General features: G+C 35.2%; 1 protein-coding gene across 13 annotated transcripts in view; it reads left to right on the plus strand.

The window, feature by feature from the left end:
- QKI (QKI, KH domain containing RNA binding) overlaps window positions 1-26,652 on the plus strand; it is a 169,449-nt gene that overhangs the window by 45,234 nt on the left and 97,563 nt on the right. For all 13 annotated transcript variants that reach the window (XR_012834581.1, XM_075748548.1, XM_075748542.1 and 10 more), the window contains exon 3: window positions 23,560-23,676. Coding sequence is in view for 12 of the 13 variants with exons in the window: in XM_075748548.1 (XP_075604663.1) it covers window positions 23,560-23,676 (117 nt within the window). In the remaining variant the exon portion in view is untranslated. The remainder of the gene's footprint in view (window positions 1-23,559; window positions 23,677-26,652) is intronic.

Consider the following 26,652-nt stretch of genomic DNA (forward strand, 5'->3'; position numbering starts at 1 on the left):
TAAACTGCATAACTTTTGGGGTGGTCTGCTTTCTGGCTCATTGTTTTTCCATTGGAAGCCACAATAATGCAGTTGCGTATGTATGTATATATTATTTTCTTCTAGCACCCTTGGAAGGTGTTAGATCTTTATAGAAAGTTTAGCCTTAAAACTGAGATTTGAGCTACTTAGCTTTTCTGAACCATGTATATGCTCTTGAAACTTCAGAGAGAAATTGTGCAGAAGGCACCCAGAAGATTAAATTCTATTAGTTGTCCATAATTTGCCCTGCATTAAAGATGTGTTCTCTCTACAGTTAAATCTTTGTACACTCATTTAAGTCTTTGGTGTTGCAGTTTGAAGGCATTTCCAATTCATGGAGAAATATCTTCCATCAGAGTTAAAAAAAGTAAGAAGAAAAGATGTCAGGAAAATTATTGAGCACTTAGGAAGCAGAAGAATGGAGGGTGTGCTATTGTTTGGTGAATAGTTAATAGTCTTTAGCGTTTCTTACGGTTCAGATAAATGATTAATTTTCTTGAATTTCCCTAAAGAGCTGAGACTAAACTTTCTGTCTGATATCAATTTAAACAGTTTTTGGAATTAGTACCTACAAATGTTGGACTGAATAAATGTTTTTCTATTATAATCATGGCTTTATTATTAATAAGTACCCTGTTAACTCTGATTAATGTGAAATTCTCTGTTGGAACTCTTCTGTGGCTCTTCAGTAAAAATGTAAGAACTCAGTAATTATCGCATCTAAAGTAGCATGTCCTTTGAGTATACTGAAGCTCAAAGGCCAGCAGTGATAAACAGCTTGTGCGTAGTTTCTGACCATTTTAGTTAAAACTGTTTAATTAGTACAACAGAAAGATGAACACAGGGATTCATTTTACTATGGGGAACTTACCGACAAAACATTTAAATCCTTTTTCAATGTGGTAATATCAGAGTTTAATAGCATCCCTAATATGGATTATGAAAATTATAACATCCTTTTTATTGTTCTGATTCTTTTACTTAAGCTCTTTATTCCCTAGTGGTAAACAGGGAAGGACGCTAAAAGAGCTGGCCTTGTTTACCCTTGCAATGGGAAGGAAAGAGAGAAATAGATATAAAGTAGTCTCTGTAAATAAACTTGAGCTACAGGGTTCTGTAGGGCTGAAGGAAGATTTGGCAAAAGGTCAACTACTGATACAAATGTATATGGAAGAATTGAAATAGATTGATTCTAATTTCCAGTCTGAATGAGATATTTGGAAAAATATTCTAGCAGAAGTAGTGGGAGCAAAAAAGTTAATTTTGAGTTTGAAATTTATATATTTATGAGAGGGTTTATGTGCTCTGGTTGCAAATGGTAAGGGAATGGATTCATTTAGAAAGGACCCCTTTGTTTAGATGCTACTAAAATGGAGACATATCTTAATATTTGTATGAAGCTTTTTTACCCTTTCTGTCTAAAATTTTATTGGATATCCTTCTGTTAGTGACCATCTGATTCACCTTTTGAAACATAAGTTTCTTTTGAGCCCTGGTTCACACTCAATAGCTGATGGTTGTTTTTGGTAGCACCTTGCTGAAAGATTACATATATTGTCATAATTTTATTCAGAATTAAGCCTGTCAAATCCCTACAGCATGTTTGTCCTGGGAGGCAAAAGGATGAAAGACAGTTTAGAACACATTGGAGATAAAACCCCTTTAGAGACCTTTAGTCTCTGATGGTAATCTTGCAGACTCAGTTCAGCAGTACCAATGAACTTGGTCCATGTCTCATCCTTACAAGACTTATTTCTTCCCCATTTTAACTCTTCAAGCATTGAGAGCAGTTAAGTTAGTCACTTATTTGTTAATATTCTTATTCCTGATTCATTCTTACTTTCACATTTTGTTCTTTAACTATTTGCAGATACTCTGTTTTTGTGTGTATGGAAATAAAAAAAAGGAAGGCAGGGTAGAGGTAAGACACGTAAAGACTACGTAAATAGCACTTGCTATGGCTAGGGACAATGTTTCCCTGAATATTTTTCAAAGTAAATTTGGAAATTGGGGAGAAGAAATGAGTTGCATCTGGTACTGCTACACAAATTGAACATATTTGTTAGAATACCACTTTGTTATGGTGATGCTTGTATTAGTAACTTCTTCAAATTAACATCATAGGATGAAACTTCTAGTGATGTCCAGCATGTATATGACACTGCTGGTAGAAAGTAGTGGATTATTTCTCTGGTTTAGTCACTGTACAAGTCCAACTCATAAGGGTAGGAGTCCTCTAATCTCACATTAATGACTAGCGCTAGATACTTGGGTGCCTCTGTATGTACACCATGGCTGAAGAGGAAGGTGGGGGGTGGGCTGGGGGGAGCTGAGTGCTGAAGGAGAATGGTAGGCTAGGAAATTAGTCTAAATAGTTTGTCGATGCCTGTTGTTTTTCTGTGAATGAAATATCTAAAATTTTAGTTAGAATAAATTAATCTTACTAAAAATGGTTAACTTTAGGAATTACAAATTTTGAGGTTGCTCAGGATGTGTCCAACTGAACTTTTTGAAGAGTGAGTTAAGACCTAGTAGTCAACATCTGTCATGCTTGCTTTTGCTCACATGTTGCCTTTTATTATGGCTCATCTCTCAACTGTAGTTGTCTCAGCAGAGTTAGGCTTTCAATTGGCAATCTATTTGATCAGAGCTGTCCTCTTAATACCCTCTTTTGTTTTAGAATTCTACACTTTATGTGCATAAATTTCTTTAGTTCGTGGACTACAAAAATATTTGGGTGCATGATTTCAGTTGATCATGATCAACTCTGTGGTGTCAGTTTGTCTGTTTCCTTTTGCTGAACTGTTTGCCCTCAGAACTTCTACTTACTTTGTGTAGTAGCTCTTGCAAGACTAAGTACCGAAGAGTTGTGTGCAAATACAAATAATGAAAGGTCAATTGTGGGGCAGAGAGATTTCTTGAATATTGATTTTGTTTTTCTTTTTTTGTTGAATCTATTCTTTCAAATGTTTATCATAGTAAATAAGAGTTTTATACAGAGAGGAGGAAGTGCTTCAGCATGACATTTTTGCTTGCTGTTGTGAATAGGTCGGGTACACTTGGGTATACCTGCAGAACTTACTGGTAGTTTTTTGTGAATTAACATCCCCTGTATTTTTACTAGGGTTTGGGACTGCAGTAAACATGGAAATATATCAGTAAGAGCTAAACCCATGTTTAATAAAGTAAGGTAGAGCTGTCTTTCAAATACACATGTGGATTTACAAATTACTATTTAGGCATCAGAATCCCTAGTAGATGCACTCAGTTATTCACAGTCAAGACCAGATCTTCCCTGTCCTTCAGAGGGCTGAAGTTGACTCCCGAAGGATGGAGTTTGTAGTTGAGAAGTACAATGTTTTAAGCAGGTAAAACAGAGAGAAAACCACTTTCTTGAGAGTGAAGAGGTTTTTAAACTTTTTTTTCCTCTGATTAGTTGACAAAGGAGACCTGTAACAATAAGCTGCTGTATTTACCCCAGAAACTTAACCTGGCAGTTAAAATACCATGCTATCTTCCTTCCTTCTTTCCCCCACTCACTGGTAGTCAGTAAGCTTTTGACAGGCATATTAGATATTTCTTCATTTTTACTAGCTCTGTAGTTTAGGTATTACTGTTTCTATGCTCAGATTTTTTATGGAGTTGCCCTTGCAAAAGTAATTCAATACTTTCTTGTCAGAGGACAGCATGAGTTCTGTAACTTCATATAGGTAGATCAGTGAAATGTAAGTCTTCACTTACTATGCTTGCTCTGTGTTTTGCCTGGTAAGAAGGCACCGAGCCCAATCCTGAATTGCTAGTTTTGAGTACCAGTCAAAATATCAGCCTGATATTTTTCCATGTATCTCTCCTAAATCATACTCTCAGGTAAAAATCAGCTTACATGTCCACAATACTAAAAGGTCTATTGTTTATTATTAGAATAAGTCTGCCCACAAGCCTTGGGGGTGCATATTAGTTAAAAAAAGGTTGCTTTTTAAGCAAGAATGTGGGTATTTTTTTTTTAAAGGGGTAAGCTGTTTTTAAGTTCTGCTGTTTCTGAAGTTCTTAACTCATTAATACATTTTTGCGTGTGTATCACTTATCAAGGAAGTCTTCAGTGTAATGTTGCGTTTGTAGCATTCATTTCTGATTTGGATTTGATCCATAATTCAAAAGAACGGGATTGTTGTTCTCTGCATTTGAGCCTCATTGATGTTGGTCACGTGGTCTTTTTCCAGATTCTTGTTGAGAGAAAGACTGTATACAAATACCAGCTTGTGGAGTAAACATTCTGTTTAGATCTTTACTTTCTTCTTCCATGTTTTGTTTCATAGCTTAAGAACTATTGTTTGCCTGCCTTAGTTTTGAACATTGGATTTAGAATAAAACAAAAATGCTACCTCAATAGATATCTCTGAATAGGAGATTGAGACTGCATGGCTAATCCATTGTTGTATGGATCTACTCAATTTATTCATTTGGTCTCTGCTATTTTTTAAAGCCGGTAAGAATAGTAGTTGGACACAGCTGTTTCATTTCAGTTACTTTGGCATAATGTTAATTCACAATTCTAAGCTTTTATATATTTCTTAAAAGCAGTGTAAAGTAGTTGAATTCTGTGAAGGCACTAATTGCTTTTGAAATTTACTACATTTCTTTGAAACTGCATGCATTGTTTGTCTTTCAAATATACTCAGTATTTTAAGAAAAATAATGCTGCTTGATGAGCAACCAGTTCCTTTTTACACCTTACTTGCACTCCTTTTAGTTGTCTCTTACTATATAGCATAGTACCCCCTGTCTTCCAGGAAGGCTCATGCACCTGTCCTAATGCTGTAAATTTTTTTTCAAGTTAGTCTGGCCAAAATAATATTTTGCATCTTACTTTTCTTCCACAAGTGCGAATGTGGTCCTTGAGACCTGGAAAGTTGTAAACAAGGCTTGTGAGCCTTCCTGAAGCATTTCAGTTTCTTCAGGGAGTCAGCAGATGTTCAAGCTGAATGAGAGAGAGACCTGGAACTCTGGCTTTGTAGCATAAATAGGGCTGGAATATAAAACTTAGAATATAGAGATATATGTTACTACAGACAGGTAGATTGGCATGGGAACCTGAAGTGCATCTCAGAGCTTTATGATAACTCTTTCTTATGTCTTTTTTCCCTGTGGTAAATATGAGGTAGTTCCTCTTTTGTTGTAGTGATTGTGGTGGTGGTGGTGGTTGTCACAGAACTGTTGAATGTGGTAATATGTGTCTACTTACTTTAAAAGCCCCTGGGTAAAAGGCAAATGCTAATTAGAAATGAGCCAGAATGTAGTAATTGTTGATAGGCTGCTATTTTAGTAGTGTTGAAATTGTTAATGTTTAGGATAATAGATTCAATATGATTTGATATGTAAAGGTGCTATTATTACTGTAATACTAGATTGAAATACTGCTGCTCTGTACTGCTTGATGCTGGCTGAAGCACACAGCTGTATAGTGCATGTGACATGAGACGTACTCTGAAAAGCTCCCGATGAGTTGAGCTTTTTAAGGTGTTTCAGGTGCTTTTCAGTTTTGCCTCCTTTGTCTTTTTGTGTACTACCTTCTCACAGATAGAGCACAGAGTTAAGGTTTGGAAATATAACAGCTTTTAGCAGAAATCATTTAAAGCACACAAGGTGGATTAGACCTTAAAGTACTGAAGGAAATATTCAGAGGGCTATAATTAGAGATACCTGCTGCATTTCTGACCTGTTCTGCAGTTCTAGGGCTGAATTTTGGAAACTTACTGATTCTAGCAGCTGAACATGTATATTGAACACTTCTGTAACAGCCTTTTCAGAGGGTGAATGGAATTGTTCAATTTTTCACTTTAAGTATGGTCAACATTGAGAAACCTCTCTATGATTTTTTTTAGAAGAAATAATTGGACAACAGCAAGTAGACATTGAAAGCTACTAGTATTTTTTCTTTTACACTCAATTGAAGCATCTCACTTGAAGTCTGTAGTAGGGTGACCAACACTACCAATTATATAACCCTACTGTTTTTTTGTTCTAAACTTTTTGGAGGGGGCTTGCTTTTGTTTTGATCAAACAATTTAAAATTACTTTCTGCGACATGTTTCGGTATTTTCATGGCATGAAATTCTAGACCTTGTTTGGTAAAACAACTAATGAATCTAATATGTACATGGAAATGGATTGTGATGTACAAAGCTCCTATGGATAAGCATTATCATTCTGTGTTTAAATCATGACTTTTTGTACTTCTGATTGTTGAAATACTTAGAGCCTTTTAAAATATATTTAAAGACATAAATAAGTATTTTAGAAGTTGATTTGTCTCAAACTAGGTAAGAATTCATATCCCCCACAGTGAATTTGTATAAATCAATTTGTTTCTGCTATAGAGCTTTAATTCTATGAAGCAGATTGCAGTTGTTACCATTACTTGAATGTGTGTAAAAGTAAGGGAGCAAAGCAAAATTACCTAATACTGGTTGTGATTATAAGTTACAATTTAGTCAGCTAAATTAGGTAATTAAAATCAGTCACTTGAATGAAAAGCATGTTTATGTTTAGAAGGTTAAATACTGTAATTTGTTACTCATTTCAGAAATTTCATAAAATGCATTTCCCCCCCCAAATATCTTGTTTGAATATGGAAACGTTCATCACAGCTGTCACTGGTAATGTCTACCTTTACCCAGAAAACAATACTATGCATCTTTATCGTGGGTTTAATTGCTCTGTTGCTTGGTGTGATGCTTTTCTTTTTCTTTTTTTTTTTTTTTAACACTGCTTGTCAGAGTGCTGTTGTGAAGGAAAAAATAGTAATTACTATTTATGTAATACAGCTTTAAGGTTTTCTGATTTGAGAGTGCAATGTCTGTGTTTTCTCCCATCTTTCAAGGTGATTAATAAATTTATTTTTGGAACTTAGAATTATAAAAACTGAATAATTCAGCATAAAATAACAAATAATTCAGCCTGAAAGGGATGCAGAACTTTGTCTAAAGTTCCAGTAACTAATAGGAGAAGTGAAGTGGTTACTGAGCACCTCTCCTTTGTATAAACTTGAGTATAACCTCAAAGGCCATTTCTGCTCGGTCAGCTCTTCCTTTTTGGGGGAGGAAGATTGACTGCATTTCTCTGATAATTTTTAAAAAAGGCAATGGTGTCCCATAAGTATAAGAACTTCTATTTCTGCAAAGTATTTGTAACAACAGTATCACCATCTGCAATGGTGCTCCAATTTAAGCATATCTTTTTTCACTTCTAATTACTGAGAATTGGAAGTAGTCTACAGCAAAATTGCCAACTTTAAGTGCCTTGGGTAATGTCACATGTAGTCACATCTAATTAAAAGGTATTATTATGGAAATTAGTTGTTGGACTGTATATCCTGAGGATCCTTTGTTATTGGAATATGAGTTTAATGATGTAAACTGTGAGGCTTAGAGGCCACTGCTGGAACCTACAATTAGGTTTTGGAGACCGATTTACACACAGCATAACTTGTTAATTCTCTAGATAAATGTGTCACGATTCCCAAGTAGAGCATGGAATTGAACAGTTTTTACTCATCTCCTGGTGTTACTGAAACTGATGTCTTGTCACTGTTCTGAAAACCTCATCTTAGTGAATAGGATGAAACAGATTATTCACTATCTCACTTGAGCATGCCTACTATTAGATTGTTCACGGGATCTGATTTCCTGAAAGAGTTTCTGTTAACAATTTTTCAATTACTGTTTAAAGGTTTTTATGACCACTTAAAGGCGGGAACTACCAAACTGTACTGTGGGCCTTTAAATCACTGCAAATGGGCCTCTAACGATAACAAAGATTCCTATTTTAAAACCATGAAATTGTTAATTTGTCTATCTTTACAGCTTTCTCACTTACGTTGATAATTCTAAGCAATTTAAAATCCAATTATTTCCAAAATACGACAGTAATTAGATTAGTGTTTTTACATGAACAGGCATGTAGCATAAAATTTATTTTGAGGGATATTATTTTATAGTTACTTGAAATGGAACTGAAACTACTCTCTTAAGATTTTCTTTAAACTTGTGGCATGAGGGAAAGGGTTAATGTTTAAAACAATCTTAAACGGAAAGCAAATGTGACTTTAATGTACAGTTTATATTAGTATGTATGAAAAGCATTGAGAAAGCAGAAGTGAAGCAAATAGTACAAATTAATGTAGTACAAATGGGAGGATTTCTGTCCTGTTAGGTGAAGATGGAGTAATGCTAATTAAACATGCTAAAAGAACAAATTGCTGTTTCACTAAAGATCTAAAGTTAATATTTATATTAACAACTGCACAATTTATAAACAGTGAAAATGAGATCAGAAGTTGGGGGGGGGGGAACATTAAAACCCAAAATGTTTTTACACCTTGAGTATGTTTGACAAGGCATGGCTTTTGTCTCTGACAACTGATAAGGTCTCCACTTTGCTGTTGTGTGTTCTTGCACCTCCTGGCTGCTGATCCAGCCCACAGTGTTGTCAGCTCAGTGAGGAATGTCAGTAGACCAGAGCAAAAGGGACATTAAATGGTTGACACTGAGGGATGGCAATAGATGAGATGGGAGCTAAATATATAGGTTTGTGACATTCTAGCAGCTGGCTTAAGTCCTGCTGTTTGTTGCTTGGGTATACTAGCCTTAAAAAGGAAGAGAATGCATTATAGCATGAGGAAGAAAAAAAACAGCTGGTGGCTTATCAGTCAGTCCTAATGACAGAGAAGGTTAAAGAGTTTGGAAGGACAAACTTTGACAGAGTGCTTTTATTAGTAACATAAATTCTTAATTTAATATAAATAGTTTTATAAAACTAGTCTAAAACTTTGCAGTTTTCCATGGCTCGTTCAGTGCAAGAAGAAATGAATATTTCTTTTGCTGTCCAAATTAAGTTATTTTACAAATTAACTTATTTACTTTTGATTCAAACTGCTTGTTAGATGATTTTACAGTAACATTCTTTTGATGTTTTCTTGGTCCTTACTGGGACACTTTTTGGAAACATTTTGATACTTGCTTAAGTATCTTGCAGTTCAATACTCATTTAAGAAAAAAAAACATTTATTTTTGTAACAGATAAAAGCATGAATGATCTTGAATGGTATAGAATCATAGAAAGGTTTGGGTTGGAAAGGACCTTAAAGATCATCTAGTTCCAACCTCCTGCCCCAGAGCTGAACAGAGTACTCCAGGTGGGGTCTCACAAGAGTGTAGTAGAGGAGAATCACCTCCCTTGATCTGCTGGTTACGCTTCTTTTGATGCAGCCAGGATATGGTTGGCTTTCTGGGCTGCAAGCATACATTGCCCGGTCATGTTGATCTTCTTGTCCACCAGCACTGTCCTGTCTTTCTCCTCAGGGCTGCTTTCAATCCATTCTCTGTCCAGCCTGTAGTTGTGCTTGGGATTGCCCCAACCCACGTGCAGGACTTTGTACTTGCCCTCATTAAACTTCATGGGCCCACCTCTCAAGCCTGTCAAGGTGCCTCTGGATGTCATCCCTTCCCTCCAGCATATCAACCGCACCACACAGCTTGGTGTTGTTGGCAAACTTGCTGAGCATGCGCTCAGTCCCACTGTCCATATTGCTAACAAAGATGTTAAACAGCGCCGGTCCCAATACTGACCCCTGAGGAACACCACTCATCACTGATCTCCACTTGGACATCAAGCCGTTGGCCGCAACTCTTTGAGTGTGACCATCCAGCCAATTCCTTGGAATGTGAGGCTGGTTCTATCTGTCTCTAGAGAGCCTCATCTGCTCAGTCTTACTGGTTGGGTGGCCTGCAGTAGACCCCCACTGTAATGTCCCCTGTCCCTGCCCTCCCTTTAATCCTGATCCATAAACTCTTGGTCGGCTCCTCATTTATCCCCAGGCGGAGCTTCATGCACTCCCAGCTGGTCTTTGACATAGAGGGTGACAGCTCTTCATCATTTGCCCTGCCTGTCTTTCATAAAGAGCCTATATCCTTCCATTCCAACACTCCAGTCATAGGAGCCATCCCACCACGTCTCAGTGATGCCAGTGAGATCATAGCCCTGCAGACATAAGCTCATCTCCAGTCTCCAGCTCCTCTTGTTTATTCCCCATGCTCTGTGAGTTTGCATAGAGGCATTTAAGTTGGGTCCCTAATGAAGCTGGCTGACTGGCTGGAGTGGCTGCAATTCCTTTGCGCTGCACTTCAGGTGCTCTCCTGCTGTCTTGGGATCCTTCTCCTGGCTCTGGGCATCTTATTACTGGCACTGGCAACTGGTAGGAGTGGGATGGATTTACTATAAACTTTATATATCTTAATCTCCCCCCCCTCCCCAAAAAAAAAGTATGTGATTTAAATGTGATTTTATATTTATGCATTTTCAAAATGGAGGTTAATGTTTCGAAAAAAATCAGTATTTAATTGCTTAAAAGCCTTATATATGATATGTAACTCATAACTACATCTAGTTCTTTTACGTGCAGTAAAGGCTGTTAGAATGTAAGCTTGAAATGAGTCCAGCACCTTAGTTGGAAAGATTAATCCTGCTTCATACGGTTTGCTGCTTCTTGTTGATTGAGGCTTCTACTCTTTCTTCTCAAGAACAAACTTGGTTTTTGAACCCAAACTTGATTGTTTCTCCTGACTTACAGCTGTCAGTTGATTCAAAAAGAAGTGAAGAGCAAAACCTCATTTGTGATTCCTCAACAGATAAACTAGTCATGAACAAGCCTTTGTGTCCTCTTTCATATCTGTAGCAAGTGTTCGAGTTGGTGGGGCACCCTAGAGGCAGTCCTCCACTGGATTTCACAGCTCAGAAGTAATGGGCCCAGCCTTTCCCTGACGGAAGCTATGGGCTAAAGAGGGTGAAACTGTACTCCAGCCTAAAAGCCTTTAGTGGAGAGGACTTGGCCATTTTTTTGTTCTTAAATGTGAACAGGCTCCTTGTACAGCAGCATGATCTGATACAGTGGGAAGAGATCAGGAAATTCCACATCTCCTCCTCTTAGGAGGAGCTGGTATGTTCCCTTCCTTAAAGTTTGGAGTGTTTGTAGAAGGGAGGTGTAGCTCAGAAGCTTAGTGGCAGCTTTTACAAGACAGCAGCAATGATAGATGAGTCTCATTTGTCTTAATGTTAAGAGCTGGGTTTTTTTCCCCATGATAGGAGCAGCTTCTCCTTGTTATGATAGTACTATATCAAAGTGGTTTTCTATCAATTTGAGATGGTCTTGCATTAATTTATTGTCTTTGTATGTGTTTATCTTTTCTATGGGGAGCACTAAAATAGGTATGTGAAATTTCAGGTGGACTGTACATAGCCTGATGATGCACCAGATATGGTTTTCAGGCCTTGAGTAAAAGAGATTAGAGAGATTTGAGCTTCTTTTGCTCAGAGAATTTGATGTATTGTGTTTAGTCAGATTTACTTTTTTTTTTTTTAATATCTCTGTATAGAGAGATTTATGGCTGTGGAGCTGTATAGTCATTTGAAAAATCTTCTTTTGCATTTAGTGCATGATACTATTTATGAAGTGGTGGTTACCTTTTGAATTAGTACAGCAGCCCTTTGTGGATCTCTGTTTTGAATTCTCCAAGTTTTTTACATCAATGAAAATATTTCCTATGTGATACATTATACAAAAATATCAGAATAAATATTAGCAAAATTGTAGCTAATTTAATAAACTTGCCTTTATTCCTTCTACCTAGTGCATGTGCTGATTGTTTATACTATTAGCTTTTTTCCAAATGATTATTTAATTCTGTACAGTAAAAAACAGAAGTACACCACTCATAATTTTGTGTTAGAGGTCAGTAACTGAAGAGTTATTCTTAAATAAATTCTCTCAAACTTTATAGTCCATTTATCTGACTTCTGCTTCTATTTAAAGCCATTTAAGCAGTGCAACTTCTGCAGTCTTTGACAATATAATGTAAAGGTCTTTATGGCAGCAGTATATAATTAATTTTCACAGAAAATGTAGGTCTCCCTTTTGGTTTGGATTGCTTTCTAGCTTACATCTGAATGTTGTATTACCTAATGCTAAAATGATATGATGGAGGTGTAATTTTGCTACAGAAAAATTAAAAAGAAAAAAATCCTTATACAGTCCCTTAACAGTAAAACACCTTACTAATCACTTAATTTTAAACTAAATGGTAAATGTCTTGGCGTAATTGTTTACGTCTTGGGTTAATTTTTAGAAAAGGAATTGAACATCAGTTAGATGTGGTTATTTTTCAAATCGAGTAGGTTAGGATATTTAATTTTTTTGTATGCTGTTAGATAGAATGACCTTCAAATTAGCCAAAGAATTTGTGAACAAAGGATGTTAGCTCTTTAGCAGCTACTCTGGCAAAACAGTGCTCTTGAGATCAAAGATACTTTCTTTGTGTTAACATATAAAAATATTTTTTCATCTTTTCTGTCTTTGATAACACTTGTACGCATTGTGTTTAAAAAAATTGGATGGAATATCTGCTCAGAGGAGCTGAAAATAGATTTTTCTGGGAAGACTGTTATATTTTGTGGATGAAAATTATGTTGGTACACTAGATAACAAGAGAAATATATTTTGAAGATTTTGATTTTTGGATATACAGGAATTACTACATCCTGAATTCTTATGGCTCTATTTTGATGACAAGTTCTGACAGATAACTAGTTCAAACCAGTAAAAAAGGAAACTTTATGTTGGCTTCTCTGACTAGTTGTAATGCATTCAGTTAGCTAGGTTTAGCCACTGCTGAAGTGGTTCTGTCATATGCATTACAATTTCTGTGCTAAAGGTGAAGTGTTGTTTAGATAAATGTCTAGCTGTCATGATATGTTATTAAAAAACTTCAACATCTGAATGAAACACCATGTATTTAATCTGAATACTTGATAATTTACTGAGTTTCTCTTATAGAATGCAAGTTAAGAATGTGGAGAAAAACGGTATACTCCAGTTACTTCAATGTGTTACTCCTTTTTTTTTTTTTTTTTTTTTTTTTTTTAATATCATTGCTCTGGGATTTGTCTTTTCTTTGATAAAGAAAGCTCTATTACCATTATTAAAATGACCTGGAAAGCTAGCCTTATTTTTTTTCCTTCCTTTTTTTTTATACATCTGATCCATTGTATTTACATGGGGTTTGTAAAGCTGTTTGTCAGTTAAACAAGTTCTCAAAGACTTCAGCACAGGGGTTATTAGAGGTGAATAATGTGGATTTAAAGGATTTAGTAATTCATTCTAAATCCCAGCTATACTTTTAAATGCATTTTTGTGTGTTTTGCTTTTTTTTTAAAGGAGCATTTTAAGCATTAGGATGCAGTCTGCTGAGTAAAAACTATATTTTTATTGACATCACATGGATAATCTGGTTTGTCTGGTTTACAGCTGCAGTGATCAGAAAAGGATTCTGAGCTTTTTGAATGATCACCAGTGGCTGATGCTCTGCTCAGTCAGAAACAAATGTAAATAGCCTGGTAATTGACAGATCAATTCTAGCAACAAAACTAATCTTGCAGAATTGTGGTGTCTTTAAATGGAATAAGTTGATACTTTTATTTTAAGATGGTTATGTTCTTTAATGTTGCTGTGCTGTCTTGGGGCTTTAACTGTACAGTACTGCTTTATAAAAACAATTTAGTTTTTACTGTGCCAAGCAATATATTTATTAAAATTTATCACCCAATTAAAACAACCTCAGTTTTCTATCTGAGATTACTTGGTGTGCTGTTTATTTTGACATATTCCAGAACACAATTTGAAGCAGTTAATTTGTTAAATAATGTTACGTTGCTGGAATATATGTACTAGCAAAGAGAACTTTATAGTTGAGTAGGGCTTAGGGTTACATTTTTCAAAATGTAACACTTGTGATTCTTGTAACTAATAGAATTACTTTTTTTAAGTGAAAAACACCTAAACACAAAAAATACCTGATTTTTAGAATTAAAAGTTCTTATTTATTGTACCACCTGTTTAAATGTTACTCAGAGAACTTCACTAGTGAAAAACAGTAGTAAAGGAGCAGTTGTTAAGGTATACCAAACTGTTTATTATGGCAATCCATCCTTGAAATCACGAAAGCATGTATTGCTGATGTCCAAGGGGGAAGGCTGCAATTCTTAATCTCACAGGGAGAACGAGGTATTGCTGTTCATCACTGATTCTTTACTATCTTATTATTAAAGCTTTACTGGAAAACATAGATAAATCTGTATCAACATTTCTTATTGAAAGACTGCACACAGTCTCTGTATAAGGAAGGTCTGTTTACTAACTGGCCAGCAAATGCTAAATATTATGCTCAGTTTTAGTCAGCCAACTGGCTTGCAGCATATGTGTGTTCATTCAAGATTTTTTATTTCTGGACATAATGTTAACTATTCAGTGTCCGAATTATACTGATAGCATTTTACTAGCTTTATAGATTAAGTGAGTTAGAAGTTAAACAGCATGAAGGAGGACTGACTGATGCATGCCATGCCACAGAAATATCCCAGTACTTAGAACTGAGATTTAAGGTGTTCTCCCCCCATCTCAAATAGTGCTTGCTTGAAAAACTCTCTCAAGATCTCTCTCCTTTCTGGAGATCCCACAGAATCTGTACTGTTGCAATTGACTTAAGAAATTGTGCTTAAAAAAAAATTAAAAAATAATCTAATTTAAAGGAACTTACAATGTTACCAAAATTACTGCTACAATAACTGCATTATGAAATACCTTAGTTTAAATGTAGGTCTGGGAAAGAGTAATAGATGTAGGTATTTGTACAGAGAGAACTCATTTACTCTCTGTTACTAGCAGAGTTTTTCATTGTAACCTCTGAGACGTGTAATATATAAAACCTCTGTGCTAAAGTGTTATTTTCATATTCCTCTGGATGCTGATTTTTTGTGTAATATATCACAGACCTCAAACCACTGAATGTTAAAATACTATACTGCTGCAAAAATACTATATGTTTTAGTAATATATTACAATTATGTTCATAGCCTTTATTTTTGCATTAATAAATATTTTACTTAGAGAAGTTTTTGAACTAGACTAAGCTTGTCTTACTCCCACAATAATTATCAGTTCCTGCCTGTAACAAGCGGAGTTACTCTCTGGTTATGATGTTGAAAGGTGATTATGGTAACTGAATTAGAAACACACACACAAAAAAATCCCTATAATCTATGTTAAAAAAAATATACAATGAACTAAAAGATGGACCCAGTCTTACTGAATTACATATGCACTGAAAATGATGCTTGGCCATTTACTGAACTAAGAAAAAGAAAAACCTTTCCATTATCTCCTTTTTTCACCAATGATATAGATTTTACTGTTTTCTCTGTGACAACGCAAATTTTAGAGCATTTGAACTACTTTAAATATTTTTAGCTGTAAAACCCCTCTTATTAAATGTCAGGGATTAAATTTGTCACACTTCAAGTAATCTTGAAGATATTTCAAATGGTGTGCTGGAGGCTTTGGTTTTGTTTATCCAGCACGAAAGTACTTAATAGCAAATATGACAGACCCTAACTTTCTGAGGATTGATATTCTGTGTTTTGTTCTCCAATACCTTAATAGTTTTATTTTTGTGTTTTAAGTGATGAAGAAATTATTTCATGGTAATTTACATGTGTCAGTTTCTTACAGCACAGCATTTCTAATTTACTACTTAACTTCATCGCTTAAATGCTTCAATAGTTCTCATTTAGCTTTGATTATAGTGTTAGAATGGCATATGTCAGATACACTCAGCAAATATAAGTGGATATATTTGACTTAAGCAGATTATACATGTCATACTGGTATTCACTACATATGCATTTTGGCATTTACTTGGTTATTTCACTTAGAAAACATGCTGTATTAAGGGATGGAGGGAATGTTCCTCATACATTGTTGTCTGAAGCCTCTTTTATTACCTTGTTTGTATGTAAAAATTAACTTGCATATTACTGTTGTCTATGTTCACTGTATTGACAATGATAATACCACCTGCTTTGTCAGCCTCCTCTCCCTGTAAAATCTCATCAGATAGTCTGTTTTTCTTAACTATGCAAAACACTTGGCAAATTCCACTGGAGCATATTTAATCCTCAAAATGCATGCTAATGCAGTTAATGAAAGATTTTGTTATTTTATTATTTTATTTTATTTATTTTATTATTTTATTTTATTATTTTATTCCTGAAACATTATACTCTTCCCACTTGACTTCTTAAATGTGTACAAGTGGCTCTATATGTAAATTTTCCATTTTTTGTTTTCAGTTAATCTATTGTGTGGTCACTGAGTAAGCTGTGTATAGATGCACTTGTTTTTATTTGGTAGTAGTTCTTGTTACTGCTTTTCTTCAACAAAAGCTGTGTAGCTGTTTTCTGTTATGATAAGAGTGATGTTGAATCACTGGAAATACTTAATAAAGCATGAAATACGTCTAAGGTTTTCTATTCATGGAAGAAAAACACTATTTCCTTAATCGCCGCCTATCAAAAATGTAGTGATATCATCTTCTGTACTGGATGAGGTAGTGGCAATAGTTTGAAGTATTTAAGAAAATGTTTTGACTGAAAAAATGGGGGAGGGGAGCTGTAGATGTGAACTAAAAGGCTATGTCTTTAATAGAGTCCTGCTGTTGTCTTACTGTTGGTGGCAAATTTTATTCATGGTCATTGTGAATTAAAAACCAACCAAACAAACAAACAAAAAAATCCCCTAACGAAAACCCCAACTAATTTAGGTGTATATGTTAGTTCTCTTACAAGTATGTCTATTTGTGTGTTTGTGTACATATATATATGTATGTAAGTATGAATCACTACAACTGCTTTTGTAAAACAAACCAACCCCACAACAAACCCAAAGCCAACTTTGTGGCAAAGTTGTCATTGTGAAAATGGGTGTTTGGTCATGATACATTAATTGAATAAACATTGGAAAATGTTACTGTTAGAAAGTATATTCAGTGTGAGGTAGGGTAAATTGCCCATTTAAGTTATTTCTATTCTCCTATAAAATGTTTCAGAGTAAATTTGAGAAAGTAATCTTAAAGCTACTTATCTATAATGTTATGCTACAAGTTTTGTTTTCTTTATTAAACACTAAACTACCTAACTGAAAGTATACAGCCTTACTTTCTTGAGGTTTAATATGCTATATTTTGTTTTCCAGTGCCTCAAGTGGTTTTATTCTTGTTTCAAGTTACAGGTTTTCAAAAAAACGTAATCGATCGTATATCTGATGGTTTTTTATGATTATCTAAAACTCAGCTTAAAGCAATTCAAGCTATTTCTAATAAATGCAGAAATGTTTTATGGGAAAATAACTGTAATACCAGTATCATAAACTAATGTTCCTTTAAAAAGAAAATTATAAAAAAACCGCTACCCTAAATTGGCTAATTTTGGTGGGTCAGTGAAAGCTTTTGTTGGATTCAGAGCCTTGTCTTCTGAGTATTTATGATGCTTTATCAGCATAGTGCTATTTTTTATCTTCTACATTAGTATTTCTAATTCAAGTTTGCTTGCATATATATATTTCAATTAAGTGCATTAACTGTTTTTCTTCATCAAAACTCTGCATGAAAATAAGTACTTGAATTTAATTGTAACTTACTTAGGAGTAATGCTAATCTTGCTCACAAAGAATGCTCGCCTTTAACAAACAGTATCATGAGTGTCATACGCATTCATCACACTTTCTTTTGAATGCTTTTCTCTTCTTGCTGCAGTTCCTTTGTGTCTCTTCATTACTTCATTTCCACAGTTAGCACTTTAGCCTGTAACTGTCGGATTAAGTTATCTCCCAAATGGTCTTAGAATAGGACTATTATGATCTGAAGACATAGAAGGCTCCCTCCAAAATGGCTAAACTGACTTTCAACTTTACTGCTTAAGATAAAATTACCAGATGTTCTCCATTATAACGTCCAGTTTTCAGTTGCTTCTTAACCTTGACATATTTTAACCACTGAACCGTGCAGAGTCTTGGTCTTCAGCTGCTTTTTATTTGGTGGGGAAAAGCATATGAAAATGAAGTGAGCAGGAAATGCTGTTCTCTGTCTTTAAAAACCAAACTAAAACAGTAGGACATCTTGAATCACATTTTTGGGATGCTTTAGTTTAAGATATTAGTATACAATCTGAAAGCTGATTTGGGTGTGGGAAGGATGAATATAAGGTACAGTTTTCTGTCTTTATGAAAATCCACTTACAGCTGGTGGAGTTACGCCTAACACTGAACTGTAAAATAAAATACTGTAATTGGAAAAAAAAATTAATAAGGAAGGAACTGATACAGAGGAAATCTGAAGTTTTTGTGTCCTGTTATGGTTAAAAAAAAAAAAGAAGTAATGATATGTAAAGGTAGTCTCAAAATGGACAACATGTTTTCATGTATGGCATAACTATACTGAAGCTATTTATGCGGGCAGTTGAGAATTAAATAACATCATGAAGAGTGGACATTTATGGTTACAAGTGTTGAGTTGTAATGACAGTGGTATTTTTAAAGGAGTTAATGGGATTTATGTGATTTTTCTAAGTTGGAGATCAGAACGTGAGACCAAATGACAGATTACTAGAAACATACACAAATTGTAAAGGATTTGTTGTGGATCATTGGTGAAGAAGGGGATCTTTTTGTATGTTTAGAATTTTTGATGATTTTAAATGTTTTTTATTATGTCTTAAAGTAGTCTTAGTTAAAGTCAACACGAAGCATAGAGCATGTTTTGGTATAATGAAGAACTACAGAGATTTTCCTTAAAATAATGTTTAGGCTGTGTATAGAACATTTGTACTCAAATACGCATTGTATCTGAGGAACATACAAGCTTTCTAAAGACTTTTCTTGGTTTCCTTAAGTTGAAATAGACTTTAGGAATAACGTGTTTTAGCTTTTTTCCAGTGATAAGTAACTAGCTCTGCAAATTCAGTGTATAGTAAATCATCGGAACTTTTGCTAATAAGATGGTAGAATAAATTAGTTTTTACTTAAGCAAAATAAATATTCAACCAAATGCATGTACTTACTTATGTTCATTCTTCTAGATCTGGGTATTTTAATCAAATGGGATTTTTTAAAAAATTCTTCTCCAGTAATGAAGGAAAGAATTTTGTTTTCATGACATAAATTAGATCTTGACATATCTTACTTTCAGGTTTCAAAGGAAAACACAAAATACAAAAGGCACAATAATAGTGTGAAATTTAATACTACTGAACTCCCACAAGTTCCTCAGATTTTAACTTGCATGGAAGATTTCTTAAACACTGCATTTCCCATACACTGTAAAAATCAGATGCTTCTTTAGAACCTCTTATAAATCAGCAGCTTTGAGTGTTTGGCATAGTTAGTTCTTATTTTCCTTCACTACGTCTGTTCTTGGTGTAGGGGCTGGTGGGGCATAGAAGGAGTGTAAAAGCACCTGATCTGCTTGGGAAACAGTTGTTCTATGCATAGGGAATACAAACTGTTTTTATCAGGGAATTTCTGATGGAGTGGTCTGTTAGGTGGGACACCAGATAGAAATTCTGTTAGCTCTTGGGAGCGTTAGTTGCTGCAGAGTAATCATTAATATCCCAGAGTAGGTGCAAACATTAAGATTTAGAGCAACTTTTTTCCTAATACATTTGTTTCTGCTTGAACACCCTCAGTAGCAAAGATCCTCATGTACAGAGTCTCCCAACATATGCTGTCTGTCTCTTTTCTTAAGAGTGTGTATTTTGGGCATCTTCTCAAAGAAGGGCAACAAATGTCTTACTACAGGATCTTGCTGGCGTGTATTTTGTACATGCTGGAAGCTTCAAGCTTGTAAGGTTAGCAAACTAAGGGAATGGGAGTGATGATGCAGAGAGGGAGAGCAAGATGGTGTAGCTGGCTGCAACTTCAGCAAAAAAACCTTTGGCACCTGAACTCCACTAACTGCTCTAATTCTTGGCTTTTTATGAATATTGTTAGTGTTGTATAATTTCTAGTTCCTTCCATTGTTCCTAAAACGTAAAGGAATCTAGGTGATGCATAGGACGCTTTTGTGTTTATGCATGTCACAAGCATATTCTTCTGGAGGTTGTTTTGTGGGTTCTAATTTTGAGTTTATATAGGAAGATTTGAGAACACAAAAATAAAACTTAGTTCAGCACTTCTAAAAAACACACAAAAATCTGAAATACCACAAGTGAAAGTGTTAAACATATAAAAACATATAGAGTACAGATACACATTCATTATTGGGAATGGAGAGGCTAACTTGATGAAGGAAAATGAAGTATTTGATTGCTTTTTCTGTAGTGTTGATGTAGAAGCAGTTAATCTTAGAATGGGTCACTTCCGCTTCATTTATAACATATTGTCTAATTCCAACATGTGTGAGGTTGGATACATTCAAAGTAATGCAGTCTTAAATTGGTCAAACTGATTTGTGAACCACTGCTGTTTATTTTCTAGAAATTCACTAGAGGTAAGGTGAATCCTAGAGGATTAGACAAGTACACAGTGAGAAAAGCTTTAAGAAATTATAGGGAAATATTCCTAGCTTTGACTCTGTACAAATGTTAGAACAAGCAGTACTGCTGAACAGAGATGTGTTATTTGTAGGCAAACAAGGCAATGAAGACAGATGACTGTGATTGGGTGAGAGTATGGGACAAAGAGCATGAGAAATCTTGAGTTAAAAGTGATAAAATTGATCTTTTGAATTTGTCAGATGTATGTGGTTCAGATAATTCTGTTCGATAATCTAGCTGGTCTGGCAGGTAAGAGAAGCACTAGCTGCTGATACAGCTGGATTCTGATAGTTTACACTGTATTCCTGAGTTGTGGTCTTCTGGTCACTACTCTTTCTCCCCTTCACAAGAGTCAGAATTATTTTTTCCTATGGAGTTCTCAGGACTTTGAGATGGTAGTCTGAGGAGTTGAATACTGACAGAGGTCCATTGGTGCAAAACCTTGGGAATAATTTGCTAGAGCAATAACTGGTTTAAACTATGATAATTGATTACCAATGACTCAAGACTACACCTCATGTGGGGGTCCTGCAGAGTTCTCCTTCAGCTTGCATCTCTAACATCCAAGAAGAACTTGGTTGGTGGGATAGAAAGTACATTTAGAACACAAGTCATACCAAATGCTTTTAAAGATAGAATTAAAATTCAAAACTGTCTGAAAATTAGTGTGTCTGAAGTCAACAATGTGGAATTCATTACACAAATGTAGAGCAATATGTTGTTGTAGGGGGCCATAAAGGTTGCATATGAATACAAAACTGGGGAAAACTGGCAAGGCAGAGGTAATGGAGAAGAGTATCTGGGGTCAACAAATGTTAAACCAAACATAAGAACTGAATTTTTGGGGGGAGGGAAAGAAGAAGCTGGGATGTGCTAATAGGAATGCAGTTTGTAAGATATAATTGTTCTGAGTAACTTAACCTTGTTGAAGTCTCAGTTGAAGTATTGCTGTGTCCAGGCATCCCACTTTTAAGAAATTAACAAATTGGAGGGTCCAAGAGAGGTAACAAGAGCAGTCAGAGTTTTAGAAAGAATACCTATCCAAAAAGGTTCAAGGTGTTAATGTGCATAGTTTGGAAAGAAAAGACAGGGGGTTGAGCTACCTTGGAACAATTTATGAAGGCTCTTTATAGGGAGAGTATTCTGGGAGTACCTGGAAAAGAAACTGGCTTAACATTTAACAGAATGTGTTGCAGTTTAAATCAGCAATTTCTCAACTAGAAGAAATACTGTTCAGACAGACAACATGGATGAAGTTGCAAGCTTGAGAGTAATACAAATTCCTGCTTTTTTTCTTAATATCATAAATTGTTATATTTAAATTTTTTACCCAAGTTATCTTAGAATTTGATTATTCTTTTAATCATGATTCAAGTTAATAATATTAGAGGCTGCTGTTTTTCTTGGGAGATACAGAATGTAATGATAGTCACCTTATGTGTTGGTTAGAAGAGTGGTTTAAAGTCAGGTTTGCAATATTATTTTAACTTTACCAGTGGAATGGGATAGATATCCAAAGATTTAGTGTGCAGGAAGTGTGGTTACGGAGAAAGGCAAGTAAGATGCTGTTTATATAAGATAATGGTATGATTTTAGTATTAAGCATGAAATGTGTAACAAATGCAGGATTTTGAAAATATTTCAAGGCTGAACTTTATCACTTGTAGCTGGTTCATTGCTTTATCTAGTCTCGGTGAATCTTCCTTAATTTCCTGTGATTCACAGTTTGTGTATGCATTCACGAATGCCCTTAATCGTTATTTTTTTCTTCCCCACAGTTGATTCAGACTTCATAATATGTCTTTGTTTTTTGAGCTGGGAATAGTAAATAATTTTGGGAGTGTATCTTCCCTATGAACAGTTTAGATGTTGTAAAACATGATTATTTTTGTTTCATTTACTTGTGTTCATAATTTCTGCTCACTTTTAAATAATTTCTGGTCTTTGCGGTTTTATAAGGATTTCAAGTACATTGAGTTGTAGTACTCAAAACCAATTTTAATTAGCTGAGGAAATGAAAGCCAACAACTTCATAATTCCATTGAATAGCTTTGTTTACCAGGATCTAAAATATCCAGTCTTCTCTCCTTACTGCAGAATTTCTGTTCTTTTAATATCATCTTTGAATTTAATCTTCAGTATGAAATTTCTAAGTTTATGTATCCTTTGAGCCTGGTGCTTCATCTCTGCACTGTAGTTATTACAGAGTACTGCTATATGTTCTTAATGCTACCTTCAGTTAGTGCTTTTTTTATTTATGTCATGATTTCCAGAATGTGTGATTGAAAATAATGAAAGGGAAAACCTCCTGGAAAATAACTAGGAAGTAATGTTATGTATGACTAAATGGCAGTATTACTGTGTTAAGTGTAGGCAGGGGGTTCTCTGCTGATATTGAAGTTAGCCAACTAAACATGAAATACTTGCTCTATTTGTATGCACAGCTGAGTAAAGGATACAACTTTAAAAAATGACGTGCTTTTGTGATGCATCTGTATATACACACACACGTATATATGGGAAAGACAATGTTTTCCGTAAATGTTGCCCATGAAACCTAAAGTGAATACGTAATAAGCCTCGGGTTTTTTTCTGAAGGAAATGCTATGGCACAGGTAGATATAGACGACTTTCTGTAGATGTGTGTGTCCAGATCGAGCCCAGCAGACAGCACGGAAGGGTGAAAAGGAATGTTTTCTGCAGGCTCCTTAGCTGTAGGCAGGGAGCAAATGAATCATGGGCCTAGGGGCCTTTCCTGAAGGCCCTGTGCCATTATGGGACTGGACCTACACCTGGCACCCCATCAGTCCCACCACATGGAATTTAAACCGGATGTTAAACTTAAAAAACTATTTTCGCCTGAAACCTGTATCCCCCAAAGTAGGGATCACATAGGTATCTAATGTATAAAAACAGTACTTACCTCATTCTTTAACTTCAGGTATTAAGTGTAGTGTTCTAAACTGATAAACGCTTGGTATTTTAGAGCCAGAAATACATCTTGTTATATTTTAAATTAATTTTGTTTACTTGCTTTTATAGAAATAATATATTTTTTTTCCCCAGTTTAACTTTGTTGGAAGAATCCTTGGGCCCAGAGGACTAACAGCTAAACAGCTTGAGGCAGAAACAGGATGCAAGATAATGGTCCGAGGAAAGGGCTCAATGAGGGACAAAAAGAAGGTAAGCTCTTGAAAGGTAGTGTAGCTTCAGATGTATAGTTTTATTTCCCAACAGAAGTTAAGCTTATGTCTCTCTTATTCTTATTTGTTGTGTTCTTACTGTATGCTTTTTCATTATCTAATGTTTTTTACAGACTTAGTAAATAACACAACCTAACCTAAGGAAGTTAAATGTGCATGCTCCATAACGGTGCAATTGGGAGCCTGTCTAGCAATTATAAAGTATTCTGCAGTAATAACCAACTTTTAATTGTGTCGTGTTTCACAAGGTAAAGGTAAAAATTGAAGTTAAATGTATTTTTATAAGGAAGAGCTGTTAACCTTAATGGTGTTCTTAATAACTTTCCTGTATTGCAATACCAAAGTAATGATTTGTGCAAGTAGTGTGGATTGGAAAAAATGTTGAATGTATTTCTGGCAGTGAATTCTGTCCGAGTGAACCAAGAAGCAGTGTGTTTCTGGATTTGTTTTGTGTTCAGGTGGAGTTGCAATGTAATTAGGGCTGTTCCTTGCCCTGTCCTATAATAATACATGCTATGTACATATAAATAGGGAAACTACACTTTTCAAGATAGAGCCATCCTGAATGTCAAGTTGCTAGTAACTCTTGGAAGTAATTTATTTTTGCAGGTTTAGTTTCTAGCTGTTTTCCTCGACCTTTGGTTACTACTGCTGAAGCTGCACCACCATCTCCTCTGCAGTTTAGAAATGTGCACTTAACAGTACTCTTTTCCTCTTTGTTCCCATAAGTATTATTTCTTTTTGTTCTTTCTTCAGAAAACTTCCTCTTTTCCTTATCTGATCAGCCACATAATACATTCTATTGATACCTATGTAGCACATAACAATTAAAATAGAAAGTTAATGTCTACCCAGTTAAAAATCTCAGACTTCCCAGAGCTTATGACTCTGTCGCTTTCAAACTTCATTTCATGTCTCGTTTGCATAATCTGCTGTAACACTGTCACCACCCTTTCTCTTATTCTACCTGTAGCTATTTTGGATGTTTAGATTGTCAGCTTTTGACCAAAGATCTAGTCTAACCTAGAGAGAGAGTTTTTGGTTGTCTAGGTTCTGTAGAAGTAAGAGGGTGATACTGTCTTAAATGCTTCATTTATGAAGGTTTCTTTTTTTAAAACATTGTAGTTTATGTCCTGAATTCCTTCTGCCTCTTGGCTGGAGGGACATTTAACATACAAATGAGTCCTACTGTTATGGGGTTTTAATCTGTAAATGGGTAAAAAGAGCTAACTGAGGGGTGGTAGAAGACATTGAAATTTCTGAGTATTAAAATTTCAGCATAGTTCACCTGACATACCAAATTGTGTGGGTGTAGATGCTATATTTTGAAGGAAAGTATATGATTGCCAATATGTGAACAATCTTAAATACATAGCTTTGTTTGTGACTATTAATAGTAAAATTTTCCCCTATTCTATTGTATTGGGGGAGTTGGGAAAGTAATATCCTGGGGCAAGAGATTTAGTGAAAATATCGCCTCCGTTTAAGTGTTTGCAAACTTCACCTAGTTTTTATGAGAGAAGACCGGTCTACTCTTGCAAGCTACCATTTTTTGTCTGGTAGGTTAATTAGATGTTAAGACTTCTGATTATGTGTAACAAAGTAAATCGTCACTATGTGGAATATATTAAAATTTAGTTTGCAATGAATGAATTCTCAAACTATCAATTCCAAAGAGAAGTACTGATACCTTAAAAAAGTGAGTACTTAAACATTCATTCAATTTTTTTCCAATTTAAACATAATTTTAAAAAGACATTTTGTTTTTATCAATAATACAATTCTGTGTGAGCCTGTGAACAGAAGTGATGAATTAGAAATCTTTTTCACATGGCCAAATTACTTGAACTAGCATCAAATCTTGAAACTTGCTGACAGATTTCCCCCAGAAAGCAAGGGAAATCCTCAAATCATTTGTATCTGAGGCTCAGCTGGTAATCAGAACATCTCTCTAGGCAGCTTTAGAAAAATTTAAAATCAAAACCTTAATTACTAAGAACATTGTGATTACAGCCTGGAGGTACTTGAAGGAGATTATTGGGGAGGGGAGAGGGCTTGCAGGCATTCATCAAAAGCTAATGAATGTGTAACTTTATTAAGACCAAGGCATTTTTTGCTTCATCTGAATGTACCTCTCATTAGGTAGTGAGGAAAACTAGCAATTTTCACACCAATCAAAGAATGCTGCTTAATAAAAGGGAAGACTGTCCAATGATGGATAAGCAAAACATTGGTTTTTTTCATCTCCCTTGTCTTAATGTGAATTCCATAAAACAGACACTGACACACCCATGGGGAGTTAGCTCTGTGCTCTTGAACACATTGACTGCCATTCTCAGAGGGATATGGAGCCTTATGGCATCAGGCTGCTGGCTTGTGGCAGTCTTGATCAATTACATTGTTTTTTCCCATTTCTTCCTGCTTTCAGTCAAGAATCTCCTCTAGAACAGTCTGTGAGGAGAGGGCATCATTCATTTTTACTTCATGAGGAAGCATCTCATTATGATACACAGAATTTTTTTCTTACAATTGGTCATTTCAAAGACAAAGGCAGGCAGCTATGCAATTCTAAATTTGAAAAACTCAATGCCTTCAGCCACTGCAACGGCTTCAAATCTGTTGCATTTTGCTCCATATTAGACCATTTGAGCTGATTTGTGGTTCCTGACTGACAGCTTATTTCTTCCTATGTCACTGTTCACCTTACAAGCAGAAATTACATCAGGTTTCACAAAAGACAAGGTCTCGGTTAGTACCAGTGTTGACCTTTGGCTGGTGCGGCATCGTCACGGGAAACAGATAATTCCTTTTCTTTGGACTCTCCAGTTTTGGTTTTGTGGTTTTTGGTTTGGTGGTTTTTGTTTTGTTTTGTTTTTTTCTTTTAATAGTAAGGATAAAAAGGAATTAAAAAATTATCCTTGGTACCTATGCAAAGCTTGAGGAAAAGATTACAGCG

Source organism: Balearica regulorum, chromosome 3 (genome assembly GCF_011004875.1).
Source record: "Balearica regulorum gibbericeps isolate bBalReg1 chromosome 3, bBalReg1.pri, whole genome shotgun sequence".
NCBI lineage: Eukaryota > Metazoa > Chordata > Aves > Gruiformes > Gruidae > Balearica > Balearica regulorum.